Source organism: Aspergillus pseudonomiae (genome assembly GCF_009193645.1).
Source record: "Aspergillus pseudonomiae strain CBS 119388 unplaced genomic scaffold BDV37scaffold_135, whole genome shotgun sequence".
In the NCBI taxonomy this organism is placed as follows: Eukaryota; Fungi; Ascomycota; class Eurotiomycetes; order Eurotiales; family Aspergillaceae; genus Aspergillus; species Aspergillus pseudonomiae.
In genome coordinates this window covers 16,951-29,718 of record NW_022476127.1, presented here as the reverse complement: position 1 = coordinate 29,718, position 12,768 = coordinate 16,951, and the positions used below count along the sequence as shown (strand labels likewise).

The window sequence follows — 12,768 nt, the reverse complement described above, 5'->3', positions numbered from 1 at the left end:
AAAAAAAAAAAAAAAAAATAAGACCAAAGAGGGAGAATGCGAAAGAATAACGCTAGAATCAAATGCTTGATGGTCTGACACGGTGGATCGAGTGCATTAGTTAATCGCTTAACAAGGTCGCTGTGGACCACTTGAAGAAGATGAAGACATCAAGATTGACTTGAAGATTTTGATATAGTATCGAACCAGGAGATTGAAGAGATCGCATATTTGCGCCAGATTGGAATGAAGGAGTTTCATTCCATTCCAGGATTGTGCAGCTATTTTCCGAAGATGAGTTAATCTGATTTCTAGAAGCTGAGATTAATTTGATACACGAGATTTCCACGAGCCGATGACCTCATAGAATATCCATAGAATGTTTATGCCCAAATCAGGGCCAGTTTGTACCTGAAGCCACGATTAAATCCAAAACAAACACGGCTTGGGAATAGCTTCCTTCCTTCCTTCTAGCTCTCTTTCTTTCGTTCTTCTTTTCCCCAACTTCTTCATTTCCCCCCACCGATTTCAGCCCTCAATGACAGTGGTCAATTCGGAAAACATCACGAAACAGCGCATGTCCGAACATACGCGAAGCCCCTTGGAGCGGTTCTACATGGCCAACAATGTTACGCGACTTGTAGCCCAAGCGAGCATGCCTGCTCAGCCTTGTGGCTCCGGTAGAGTTTATCCCACTTAGAGTTGATATTACAAAAATTGTCTAAAGTGACGAACTACCATGCATCGTTACGTTTTCAGGTACTGCCGTCACCCCTTGCATGAACCTTGCCATGTGTCTCGGCGAGTGAGGGGACATGAAGGTCGGCAACCAAGTAGAGTCTTACTCATCTTTATGAAGCGTTGTCTATAGCCGATAATCATTGCCATCATGAGTAGTAGACCCCCCAAGCGTCTCCCCGTCGTCCATATGATAAGAGTCAGCTCTAAGTAAACCAGCTGTCATCAAGCTCGTTCATGTTCATCAAGCTATCACCTTCCAACATACTGGGGTCTCCAACGTCTCCACCGCCAAAATTCTCATTATCCATGAATAAGTCATCGAAGCTAGACTCCCCCGGCGCCATAATATCTTCGGTAGGGTTGCCTTGCTGCCCTTCTGGGGCCCCATTTTGATCGGAAAATACATCGGTCTTCTGCAACTCTAGGTCGAACATATCTCCGCCAGTTGGGATGTTAGCCGCACCATTCTCCAAACCAGGGACTTCGGTTGTCGTGTCCCCACTTTGGTCAACCCCCTTCTCCTGCTCGGCGGCACCAGTCGTATTTGTAGTACCAAGGTTGGATCCCGACAAAAAGTTCTCGTTCCCCAGGTCGTCATCTCCAAAGTCTAAGTTCAGATCGAAGTCATTCGCCCCGCCAGTATCATCGAGCACTGAATCAAAATTGATCTCACTGGGCCCAGACTGAGACTGATTAGGACCAACCGCACCAGACTCAGCTGGTTTCTCTTCTTTCACAAGGGTTTCACTGGAGTCCTGCTGACTGGCATCGATGCTTGTGTGTGATTGCACGGTGTCAGCCTTGTGCGGTTCTGATTGGACTTGATTTGTGTCAATTGCTGTTGCCTCCGCCTGTGGCGCAGCTTCGGGGTCTTGTGTGGTCTCTAATTGACTCATAACAACATCTTCGGCTGGTTGCAGTGCTGCCTTTTGGGCTGCAATAGCCTCGTAGTCCCTCTCCAGGAATGTCTTGGCAATGAACTAATGTTGGTCAGTAAGATCAACATACCATGTGCCCTCCGTTGGTCGACGGAAAAGAAAAACACATACGATCTGCTCGGACAGATTGTCCAGCGCGCTTTGAAACTGCTCATGAGCAACTGGAATTGAGCGCTTGAGTTGGGCCCTGGATTGCGTAGAACCCCCTGATCGAAAAAAGCGGCCGGTTTCGATAAGCTGGCCAGGATCAGTGCTTTTGTACTACAATAAACTGGTCCATAAGGGCAATACCGTTTGATTAACCATTGCCGTTAAAACGGCCAGAGAATCTGGATTTGAAAGGTCCGAAGTAGCCATAGTCACTGTGGCAGTGTCGCGTTGTCTTGGATGTAATCTGCTGGAGGATGATGACTGGATGAAAGCAAAAGATACGAACTACTCTGAGGCTAAGGGGTTCCCTAAGGGGTTCTGTTAGTCGATCAAGACAGGTCCGCAGCTGACGCAAGTTGTAACAGGGGTCCCTGAAAACCTGGAATGAGACGGGCGATAGATCAAACGCAGCAACGCCAATAGCACTCCCGCGACACGGGAGTACCAGGCAGGTAGGTACTACTGGTTTCTGAGATCACACGATACCAATGAAAGGACCAGGAGGAGAGCAATCATGATGGTGTAAGATCGTAAACACTTTTGATGTTCTGCGCAAAGGAGAAAGGATATCATTACTTACCGCAAGAGCGAACCAAAGGACCCTGGCCTAAGATTTTCGAACGATAGGTCAAATTGATGAGCAGTGGAGGAATTAAGCGCCTTACCTGAATGGATTCAATGGAAAGCGACCCGTCAAGGGAGGACTAACGCAAAGGGGCTTAGTGCGCCCCTCACCCCAAGCGGCTCTTGACCATCCAAACTCCTCGTTCTTTTCTCCATTCAGACTCCCGTCAGGTCAGATCATCGCAGCTTTTCTTTTCCCCTGTTTCCATTTCATTTCATCTCTCACGCTGTCCATATCGCACTTTTCGCTGGCGTCGAGACCTGAGTGATTGGGGTTTTCTTCCCTTTTGTTTTTTGCTTTCCTATCTCTTTTCTTTTCTATTTCTTTTTGCATCCATTTCCTCCAGCTCCCTCGTGTTTTATCCCCCCAAATCTTAAGCTTTTTTCCACCTGTTTAACTTGTTGGGGAGAAAGCCGTGTTTTGAGTCGTCTGGATTCTAGCGCATCTTCATCCGTCACGAAGCTGTTGCCTCACCCTCTAATTTCTTTTCTTTTTCCTGTCGTTAATTTTGACGACAACGCTTCCTTGTATGCTCCACTAATTTCCTTTTCCTTCTCCTTTTTTTTCCCTTTTTTTTCCCCTGCCCTGTTTTGTCCTTTTTGTTCTTCTGGGCGTTCGATCCCCGCGTCGCTTTCCGCCTTTCGACCTTAAACCAATTCGGTGACTGCGTAACGTTCTGCATCGCCCCGTCCTCAAAAGATCTCATCACTCACACTCACCCATTAAGCGTTACCAACATTCATTGACTTGTGCATTATATTGTTTCAGTGATCAGTTTCCTTGTATATTGCGGCTTGTGATCTTTCAACAATGGCTGATAACGTACCCACCCAAACTCCTTCGACTCTCCCTCCGCCTCCGCAGACCTCTGCTGCTCCAGGTCAGCAGTACGACGGGACTCAGGGCAACGGCCAGGCCAATCCTTCCCATATGCCGCCGCCCCCTCGCCCTCCGGTTGTGATCCCACAGAATACCAATCCTATTCCCACAGCGATCACCTCTCCGATGTCTGGAAACATGATGTCCCCAACCAGCGCCGGCGGGTACGTGCGCCGGGCTGCCCCAGAGCCAAACAAAAGAGCTCTTTATGTTGGTGGTCTTGACCCCCGGGTAACTGAGGATATTTTGAAACAAATTTTTGAGACTACTGGACACGTTGTCAGCGTAAAAATCATTCCTGATAAGAACGTGAGTTCTGTGCGTCGTCTACATTCCCTATCAACTGTTGAATGTACATCAGCTTACGTACTAACTCCCGCAGAAGTTCAACAGTAAAGGATACAACTACGGCTTCGTTGAATTCGACGATCCTGGCGCTGCCGAACGAGCTATGCAAACTCTCAACGGGCGCCGCATTCACCAATCGGTATGGTCATCCGAGCCTCCTACACGTTCTAGAACCATCTCTGACGGGATTTGCAGGAAATCCGTGTCAACTGGGCTTACCAGTCCAACAGCTCGAACAAGGAAGATACCTCGAACCACTTCCACATTTTCGTTGGAGATCTGAGCAATGAAGTTAACGACGAAATCCTGCAACAGGCTTTCTCAGCCTTCGGTTCGGTTTCCGAGGCGCGTGTCATGTGGGACATGAAAACTGGTCGGTCCCGGGGCTACGGTTTTGTTGCATTCCGCGACCGTGCGGATGCAGATAAAGCATTGGGATCGATGGACGGCGAGTGGCTCGGGTCTCGTGCTATTCGTTGTAACTGGGCGAATCAGAAAGGGCAGCCCTCCATTTCTCAGCAACAAGCGATGGCCGCTATGGGAATGACCCCGACAACGGCTTTCGGTCATCATCATTTCCCAACTCATGGCATTCAGAGCTACGATATGGTTGTCCAGCAAACCCCACAGTGGCAGACCACGTGCTATGTGGGCAACCTCACCCCTTACACCACGCAGAACGATCTTGTCCCGCTCTTCCAGAACTTTGGTTATGTTCTGGAAACCCGTCTTCAAGCGGATCGTGGATTTGCGTTCATCAAGATGGATAGTCACGAAAATGCTGCCATGGCTATCTGCCAGCTTAACGGGTACAATGTTAATGGGCGTCCCCTGAAGTGCAGCGTATGGTCTTCCCTACCTTTCATAACTTGATGCTTTGCTAACTGTCGTAGTGGGGTAAGGATCGTCCTCCTACTGGCCAGTTCGACAACTTCTCTGGTCAACAGGGTAGTTCGCCCTTTAATAACAGTCCAGCCCCGTATTTCCCTCAGTACGGTGGACCCGGTGGACCTATGACTCCTCAAGGTGAATTTCATCCTATCCTTATGCAACTTTTGGTTCATGGCTAATATGGTAACCCGTAGGTCCTAACCCAGCTGGAAGAGGCTGGGATCAGTCCGGAATGGGCGGCCAGAACTATGGCCAGGTCCCAGGAAATGCAGGTTATGGCCGCGGACAAGCTGCCCCTGCCTCTGGCTGGAACCAGGCCAACAACGCTAATTTTGGGAATGGCTTTGGAGGCTACCAAGCGTAGCCTATCGTCCAGTATACTTCGCTGCATGCCGGCCTTATCGAACGTTCCTTAAATGGACCAATCGAGCATAAGCAGGGCTGCCTGCGTCAACAACTGTGTTAAGAAGAGGCTCTTTCCTTCTCCCTTTCGACTTTTCTCCTCTCTTTTCCCTTCTCGTTTAATTTCTTCGTACTACCACATTGTTTCCTTTTATTTTTTACCGTGCTCCCTTTTTCATGATTGTCCCTTACTAAGTGGATTTCTAAGCGCATCTCCCATTCTCAAATGCTTCTCTTTGAAATGAAATTTGTGTGTTATCGTACACCCAATACCCCGAGTCCACTTCGTTGAGTCAATTCTCTCATGCTCTTTGCTTTCCATGAATGTGCGCTACTTTTACTAAGAGCTTCTTGGACTGTCGATTCAAGCGTTCTGCGGAATAAACTAAAAGTACCTCTTCTTGTTTCCTTGTGCTCTGACCCCCTATCTATTTTGGATTATTATTTCTTGATAAGTCACTTTCTATGAGTTTGCATCGTATTCGTTTAGTATGTATGTCTGGCCTATGAATGGGCCCTTGTGTCTTGACGCTCACATGCCAAGTTTCTCTTCTGGTTTGATAGCGGCCTTGCTTTCTCATCTATTCAGTGACTTTTCTCATTTCAAGTTTATCTATACCTCGCTAACAAGCTTAACGTGTCCCCGGGATCCCGAGGCCTCTCTATGCGTTGCATCTCGTCGGTACTTTTTCTCATGCTTACTTTATGATACCACCCTTGAGACCATTATTGTCCTCGGTCCAGATTACGACTTGATGCCCTGGAGTTTCGGATACCTTTTCTCTTTTACTGCCTTGGATCAATTAGTTAGCGGACATATGACAGCTATCGGCAACAAGTACAATTTGAGAACGGCTGTTGTATGAATAATGACTTGATCTTTTTCTTCCGCGATAGTTCTATAAGTAGTAGCGGTCGCCACAAGTATGGCCTGTCCAGACAAGTGCTGCGAGCGTGTAGAACATATACATTGGCGATGGTTCGGACAACCTGATCGAACCATGGGTGAGCAGTACCTTAACTGAAGGTACCGCCTCGGAGGCTCGGCTGGCTTGGCTCGGGCGGCATCAACTCTCCCCTTCGTACTCTCACCATAACCATCTTGCCTGATGGAATCTGCCAACATATAATTCAAGGAACACAAATCTGGATGCTGGTGACTAATGGCCAGCTGAGCTAATAACGCCCAGCTTGCGCCAATGGAAGATGCAAGCGACAGCAGCAGGGTGGCACTACCGTTGGATAACGATGATCAGCTCTCCGGACGGACGCGCTCAGAGAGCGCAAGCAGCGGACATAAGCGCAGCTCATCCGGCTCCCTATTATCCAAACTCTCTTTTCTCCGTATGATACAAGCGACTCATAACAACCCGGAGCGGGCTCATTCCGGCATCGACCGTGATGATAGCGATGGTTTTGGTTCTAGTGTACGGGGGGGCAGAGCAATGGCTAGCGCGCTACAACAACGAAGAACGCGAAGGAGGAGGGGTTCACTTCGAAAAACCGCCCTACTAGGCACGCGGTTTGAATATCGAGATAAAAAAGCCTCCCGAGCACCGATCGACATGCCACGGGCAGATGTTATCGGACAACAGCAACAGCTTGCCACGGGCTCACGAATGCAACAACCGTTACCTGACACCGTTTCCCCAGACCAGATCGTGCCCCACGGAAATGCAGAACAAGATAGTCGTCCGGAAGATATGGTATGGGAAGGTTTCATGAATACGCAGCCAAAGTCACTGGATCAATCCGCTCAGCATCACCGGCAGAACCGCTCCCAAAACAGTATCCTTGGCGGAGAGATAACTACTGATGATGAGGATATTGTGTTTTTTCCTCCTTCTAAAAATACAAATGCCGCTGTTGCTGCTGCTGCGGGTCTACATCTTCAGTCTGCTTCTTCGAGCTCGGATTCCTATTATGCGCTTTCAGCGGACTCAACGTACCGAGCTATGCATCGCACCAAATCTCCTCTTGCGACGCATGCGGTTGACATAACTAGTAGTCAGGATATGAACTGGGATTACTCAGAGACGGAGTGGTGGGGCTGGATTATTCTGATAGTGACATGGCTTGTTTTCGTCGTGGGCATGGGCAGTTGTTTTGGTGTCTGGAGCTGGGCTTGGGATGTTGGAGAAACTCCTTATGCGCCTCCGGAGCTTGAGGATGATCCTACACTCCCTATTATTGGGTATTATCCTGCTCTGATCATCTTGACGGCCGTCATGTCATGGGTATGGGTTGTGGTTGCGTGGGTGGGCATGAAATATTTTAAGCATGCCAATATATCGGGTGACGATACATAATGCCTGCTATTCCTGTATAATACATTTCTTTATTTTATTTTGTATTGTGATTTCTTAAACGGCACGATGCCAATGACCTGGAACTCAGGACACCCAATGTGATAACCTAATTTCTAATTATAACCCCGAAGAGACCCAGTCAAGACTATGTGTGCTAAGATTAAATGATGTACCCCCATATCAGAGACAAAAAGAATACCCCGACCCAATACCAACGCCAATGACCTCAATTGTTGGTTATCATTAAGTCCAGCTTAATACCTCGAAGCATGCAAAAGCCCTCAATGTGAAATTGCACATTTGTTAGCGAACTCTAGTTGATGCTGGCCTAGTCCTCCTGCGGGATCATCTACTCTAGCACCATTGACGCTTATTGCAGGAGCCTTTGGCTCAGTGTTTTGAGGTTGGACTGTTGTGCCAGGAGCCGTGCTAACGAGACCCTTCGACACAGCATAGCAGGATGAGCGGTCTTGGTTCAAGTCCTCGCTATAGAACTCATCCATGATGGGATGTAGAAGGACCGTCTGCTTATGGATAGTAACAATCGAGTTGGCGGGAACCGAAACCCAATTATCTATTGAAGTTAGCCCTCAACCCTGTGGGCTAGGTAGGTCGTAACTCACGTCTCTCAAACGTAATCGGCTCACTTGCCACTAGGACAATGTCGGCTCCCTTATCGTGACGTTCCATCTTGAAGTGGCCTTTAACCTTTCCCTCCTTCCATTTGGTGCCCGATGAGAAGTACAAACTGGCAGGTTCATCCGTCTTGCTGCTGATATACCGCGTACAAACCACTGTATGGCCATCCGTTACAGCAAAATTGAGCAAGCTGCGGGTCTCAATACCAGAAACATTATGTCTCTTGGGGATATCCCGAATGAACTCATTGATCTTTGCAATAGTCTTGACCATCACCCGTCGTAGGAGCGCCTGCCCAAAGCCCTCCGGACCGGGATCCGAGCTCGGATCAACACCTTCCTTCTCCAAGAGGTCAAGGAACAACGCAAAAGCCCATTCACTATCTGTGCCGCCTTTCACGCCCAGATACCAGCGATCCGCGAGCGAATCGCCCAGCGGCCGCTTGATATACTGCCAGCCACCAACGTTGCCGTTGTGCATCCACATCAACGTGTTGTGTTGGAACGGGTGGCAGTTGTTATCTGATAGGGCTCCTTCCGTGGTTGCGCGGACATGCGCGAAGATCAGATTGGAGCAAGTTTTGGATGCTAAACGTTCAAGATTCTCACAGTTCCAGGCTGGGAGTGTGGATGTGAAAATACATGGCTCTGGGCCGAGCTTGGGGTCCGTGTAGAACCCTACTCCGAAGCCATCGCCGTTTACTGGACGGCGGTTATCCTGTAATCAGCGAGTTAAATCATGTTTTGGGTATACAGAACGGGCTGCGTGAAGTCTCCAGGTCATGATTCGAGTTGATACTTACCAGTCTAAGACGGGAGTCATATGATTGAGTCAGAATTGAATGACTGGGCTCTGTAACTAATTTGCTGAGACGTATCTCATGTCGGCCCTTGTATACCTGGCAAAAATAGCGGTCAGTTGTATGACGCATAGAAATAGTATAGATTGATTTACCAAAAAGCGGCACATGACGAGAGAAGTGAAGCTCTCTCTAAAGGAGTTTCAGTGTTTGCGACCAGGAGCTCAACGATAAAACGGTTCCAGGAAAGGGTTATAGCTATGGACGTAGCCGGAGTACGGTGTAGCAATTCTATTGCCCGGCGGCCGAAGTCGCAGCTTCTGGAGAGGTTTAAAGATGCGTTTTGTTCCACAATTGACAAAGGTAAAGCCCAACGACCACGAAACGAATAGAATAGAATGGAGTCAAAGTATAGAATTAATTCAATGCAATAAATACAAAAGATATTCAGGAGTAAGATATATAAATATATCTACGTCTGTGCTTCAGTACTACCAATGTCGCCATTTCAACCACACGTGACTCACACCGACTGTATACGGACGGCGAAGCGGCCATTGGCGCAGGTCACGAGGTTCTCCGTGCTGGAGGTTCGGTCCGCCTTCGCGTGGTACCGACATTATGACATCCGATTATTTTGTTGCTACTGCTATTGTTCGACGCACCAGCAACCTGAATCTACCGCCGTGGCTTTTAGCCCGGAGATGACCGATTCTATTCTTTCAATCCGCTTGATGTGTATGCGATTTCGAGAAGCATGAGCGGGAGAATCCTCTCCCACCGTCTTGTTCCGCTCTTGCGGACGGGCTTTTTGGCCCGCCATGTTCATAATGCTGGTGCAAGGACTGGAGGTCTTCTACGTTCAGATGGCAGCGCCGCACTTCGAGGACGCGCCTGGCCTGTCGGTGCGAACTCGATTCATAATGTCCCCGCTGTGCGGGGGATCTCCTTTGCGAGGATCCTTCCGAAGCTGGCACTAAAACTAGTGAAGGTGCCTGCAATGCTTGGAACGGCTACAGTAGCTGGGTTAGCTTATATTCAATATCAAACTACACGTATGTTCCTATCTTCCGATCTCAGGAACTATTCATCTAATCTTTATGGTTACTATAGAGGCAGGAAACTATGCTATTGATGTGCTGAAACGTGCGGGGGAGTCGGCCGGTGACGCTGCTTCCTCCATCTTCTCCGAAATCCAGAATGTGGCTGAACAGACACAACGTGGCTGGCAAAGGACTACAGATAGTGTGGAAGTTCCTGAATGGTTGCAAAACATCCTAGGCTTCAGTGAAGGTTCCCAAAACGACGGTTCGGGGGGAGGAGGGCAGCCCCCAAGAGAAAGCCGGGCTGGTGCCGCTGCAGCTGCTGGGGCGGCGGCTTTGGGTTACGACCAAGATGATGAGCACGCCCGATTGACCAGGAATGCGGAGGACGACCAGATGATGCTCCTTACTCGTAAAATGATCGAGATCAGGAACATACTCCAGGCTGTTGGCCAGTCCAACACCCTGACATTGCCGTCAATTGTAGTCATTGGTTCGCAATCATCCGGCAAAAGCTCCGTTCTCGAAGCTATTGTTGGACATGAATTTCTTCCCAAAGGCTCGAATATGGTTACCCGGCGGCCGATCGAACTTACTTTGGTCAATACTCCTCACGCACAAGCAGAATATGGAGAATTCCCAGCCCTCGGGCTAGGGAAGATAACCGACTTCTCTTCAATCCAACGCACCTTGACCGACCTTAACTTGGCAGTCCCTGAGAGGGATTGTGTCAGCGATGACCCGATTCAACTCACCATCTATTCTCCTAATGTTCCCGATCTTTCCCTCATTGATCTCCCAGGTTATATCCAGGTTTCCGGCCAAGGTCAACCTCCACAGTTGAAGCAAAAGATCTCTGATCTATGTGACAAGTACATCCAAGCGCCAAATGTTATCTTAGCCATATCTGCGGCAGATGTTGATCTTGCCAATTCGACAGCATTAAGAGCAAGTCGCAGAGTAGACCCTAGGGGTGAAAGGACGATCGGTGTCATCACAAAGATGGACCTTGTCGACCCAGAGCGTGGCCATAGCATTCTTACTGATAAGAAATACCCTCTTCGCCTGGGCTACGTGGGTGTGGTCTCGCGAATCCCCCAGACGACCGCTCTGTTTTCTTCTCGGGGAAGTGGCAACATCACGAGCGCGATCATGAAGAATGAAAATGCCTATTTTTCTTCTCATCCCTCTGAGTTTGGGCCTCAGTCAGAGGTGTCGGTTGGCGTTGGAACTTTGCGAACCAAGCTTATGCATGTTCTTGAACAGACGATGGCATCTAGCCTAGCGGGTACTAGGGACGCTATCAGCCAGGAACTGGAAGAAGCGACGTACGAGTTCAAGGTTCAATATAATGATCGTCCGCTGAGCGCCGAGTCTTATCTCGCCGAGAGCCTGGACAGCTTCAAGCACTCCTTCAAGGCATTCGCCGAGAACTTTGGCCGCCCCCAGGTGCGTGAGATGCTGAAAAATGAGCTCGATCAACGCGTCATGGACATCCTCGCTCAGAGATATTGGAACAAGCCAATCGACGACCTGAACCCTCCGATGCCTGAGTTGGATCCCCTCATTGACCTTCCCAAGGCCGACCCGGAGTCAATGTATTGGCACCGTAAGCTCGACGCGTCGACATCCTCCTTGACCAAGCTGGGAATTGGCAGGCTTGCTACAACAGTTGTTGCTGGTGCAATCCAGAATCATGTCGAGTCATTGTTGGCCAGCTCTACCTTCGCCTCCCACCCGTATGCTCAAAAGCAGATCGTGGATGCTTGCAGTAGCATCCTGAATGATCGATTCTTCAGCACCAGTGATCAAGTCGAGAACTGCATCAAGCCTTATAAATACGAAATCGAAGTTGAAGACCCGGAGTGGGCTAAGGGAAGGGAAAACATAACTAGAGTGCTAAAGGAGGAGCTGAAGGCGTGTGAGGCAGCTTTGAAACGTGTTGAGGACTCTGTTGGGAGGAGAAAGATCAAGGATGTGATGTCATTCATAGACAAGGTCAGGAAAGGTGAAGTAGTCTTGGAAGGCGACGGCGCTGGTGGAGCAGGTGGATTCAGCTCTGCCCTGCTAGCCACAGGTATGTATACGTTCCCTATGCTACCAACAGAGGAAGCTAATCAAAACCAGGTCGTGAAAGCGCCTTCCTGCGCGATCGAGCTGATCTCCTTAAGATGAGACTCCTCGCTGTCCGCTCGAAGCAATGTGCCAGCAAGAAAAACAAGTACTACTGCCCCGAAGTCTTCCTTGACGTCGTCGCAGACAAGCTCACATCAACCGCGGTACTATTCCTCAACGTTGAGCTCCTATCAGAGTTCTACTACAACTTCCCCCGAGAACTGGACATGAGGCTAGGCCGTCACCTCTCCGACGCAGAAGTAGAACGCTTCGCCCGCGAGGACCCTCGCATCCGGAGACACCTCGACGTGATCAAGAAGAAGGAACTCCTCGAATTAGCCCTGCAGAAAATCGAAAGCATCCGCCAGTTGGACGGTCGCAGCAAGCATAGAAACACCGACCGCCCCCTGTCCAAAGAGCAGAGAAATCGTGGCTGGAACTTGTTCTAATTAATTATATCTCTTGCTCCACTACCTCCTTCGCTCCCTCTCCTTCCTTTTTTTCATTGCTGCCGCCACACTACATTCTCTTCGCCACCCTTCTCTTTACCTCTCTTACCTAGCTTCCTGTATACCATACCACCAATAAGGTCTGTTTATAGCTTAAAGAATCTCTTCAGGATAGGCGTTAGCACAGCGAGTGCTTGGTTTATTCATTCCTCTCCCTTATCAGAAGTTCATGTGAAAATCATCTAGCATGGATAGAAATATCTACATTCCACATAATGCAAACCTACAATGTTACTCAAAATAACTTGAACAATCTATAAAGTAATCCGTAAACATTCCCATACATAATAGAAGGGGAACCGCATTTATAAACCATAAAAATGCACAAATCCTTACCAAAGATATTATTATGGCAACGATTCAAGGATAGGAAATGTAAATGAACAAAAGAAAGAATATAG

General features: G+C 48.8%; 5 protein-coding genes across 5 annotated transcripts; 3 read left to right on the top strand and 2 right to left on the bottom strand.

Annotated features, from left to right (window-relative positions):
- Positions 1 to 923: 923 nt before the first annotated feature.
- On the bottom strand, positions 924 to 2,015 carry BDV37DRAFT_276511 (uncharacterized protein; the record flags this gene model as incomplete). The annotated part of the gene is made up of 3 exons (XM_032085580.1): positions 924 to 1,700; positions 1,770 to 1,895; positions 1,950 to 2,015. 3 exons carry the CDS (start codon positions 2,013 to 2,015, stop codon positions 924 to 926), a joined length of 969 nt encoding a protein of 322 aa, XP_031935262.1.
- A 1,228-nt stretch (positions 2,016 to 3,243) lies between these two features.
- On the top strand, positions 3,244 to 4,915 carry BDV37DRAFT_288961 (nuclear and cytoplasmic polyadenylated RNA-binding protein pub1; the record flags this gene model as incomplete). The annotated part of the gene is made up of 5 exons (XM_032088363.1): positions 3,244 to 3,621; positions 3,695 to 3,799; positions 3,856 to 4,503; positions 4,554 to 4,686; positions 4,746 to 4,915. The coding sequence occupies 5 exons, from the start codon at positions 3,244 to 3,246 to the stop codon at positions 4,913 to 4,915; spliced, it is 1,434 nt and encodes a 477-aa protein (XP_031935261.1).
- A 1,071-nt stretch (positions 4,916 to 5,986) lies between these two features.
- Positions 5,987 to 7,564, top strand: BDV37DRAFT_42874 (PIG-Y family protein). Its single transcript, XM_032090635.1, has one exon. It carries the CDS (start codon positions 6,153 to 6,155, stop codon positions 7,260 to 7,262), a length of 1,110 nt encoding a protein of 369 aa, XP_031935260.1. The 5' UTR covers positions 5,987 to 6,152; the 3' UTR covers positions 7,263 to 7,564.
- BDV37DRAFT_42917 (glutamine amidotransferase subunit DUG3) lies at positions 7,403 to 9,033 on the bottom strand. The gene is made up of 4 exons (XM_032090638.1): positions 8,856 to 9,033; positions 8,704 to 8,799; positions 7,886 to 8,618; positions 7,403 to 7,836 (listed from the first exon to the last, which is right to left on the bottom strand). The coding sequence occupies exons 1-4, from the start codon at positions 8,868 to 8,870 to the stop codon at positions 7,544 to 7,546; spliced, it is 1,137 nt and encodes a 378-aa protein (XP_031935259.1). The 5' UTR covers positions 8,871 to 9,033; the 3' UTR covers positions 7,403 to 7,543.
- Positions 9,034 to 9,340: 307 nt separating this feature from the next.
- Positions 9,341 to 12,581, top strand: BDV37DRAFT_42878 (dynamin-related GTPase MGM1). Its single transcript, XM_032090636.1, has 3 exons — positions 9,341 to 9,755; positions 9,814 to 11,820; positions 11,871 to 12,581. The coding sequence occupies exons 1-3, from the start codon at positions 9,458 to 9,460 to the stop codon at positions 12,305 to 12,307; spliced, it is 2,742 nt and encodes a 913-aa protein (XP_031935258.1). The 5' UTR covers positions 9,341 to 9,457; the 3' UTR covers positions 12,308 to 12,581.
- Positions 12,582 to 12,768: the final 187 nt, after the last annotated feature.

Coding starts and splice junctions, on each gene's coding strand:
- BDV37DRAFT_42878 (XM_032090636.1), top strand. CDS start 9,458: ATGAGCGGGAGAATCCTCTCCCACCGTCTTGTTCCGCTCTTGCGGACG. Junction 9,756..9,813: donor TATTCAATATCAAACTACAC/GTATGTTCCTAT, acceptor TGGTTACTATAG/AGGCAGGAAACTATGCTATT. Junction 11,821..11,870: donor CTCTGCCCTGCTAGCCACAG/GTATGTATACGT, acceptor AATCAAAACCAG/GTCGTGAAAGCGCCTTCCTG.
- BDV37DRAFT_42917 (XM_032090638.1), bottom strand. Junction 8,619..8,703: donor ATGACTCCCGTCTTAGACTG/GTAAGTATCAAC, acceptor CGCTGATTACAG/GATAACCGCCGTCCAGTAAA. Junction 7,837..7,885: donor GCCGATTACGTTTGAGAGAC/GTGAGTTACGAC, acceptor TAACTTCAATAG/ATAATTGGGTTTCGGTTCCC.
- BDV37DRAFT_42874 (XM_032090635.1), top strand. CDS start 6,153: ATGGAAGATGCAAGCGACAGCAGCAGGGTGGCACTACCGTTGGATAAC.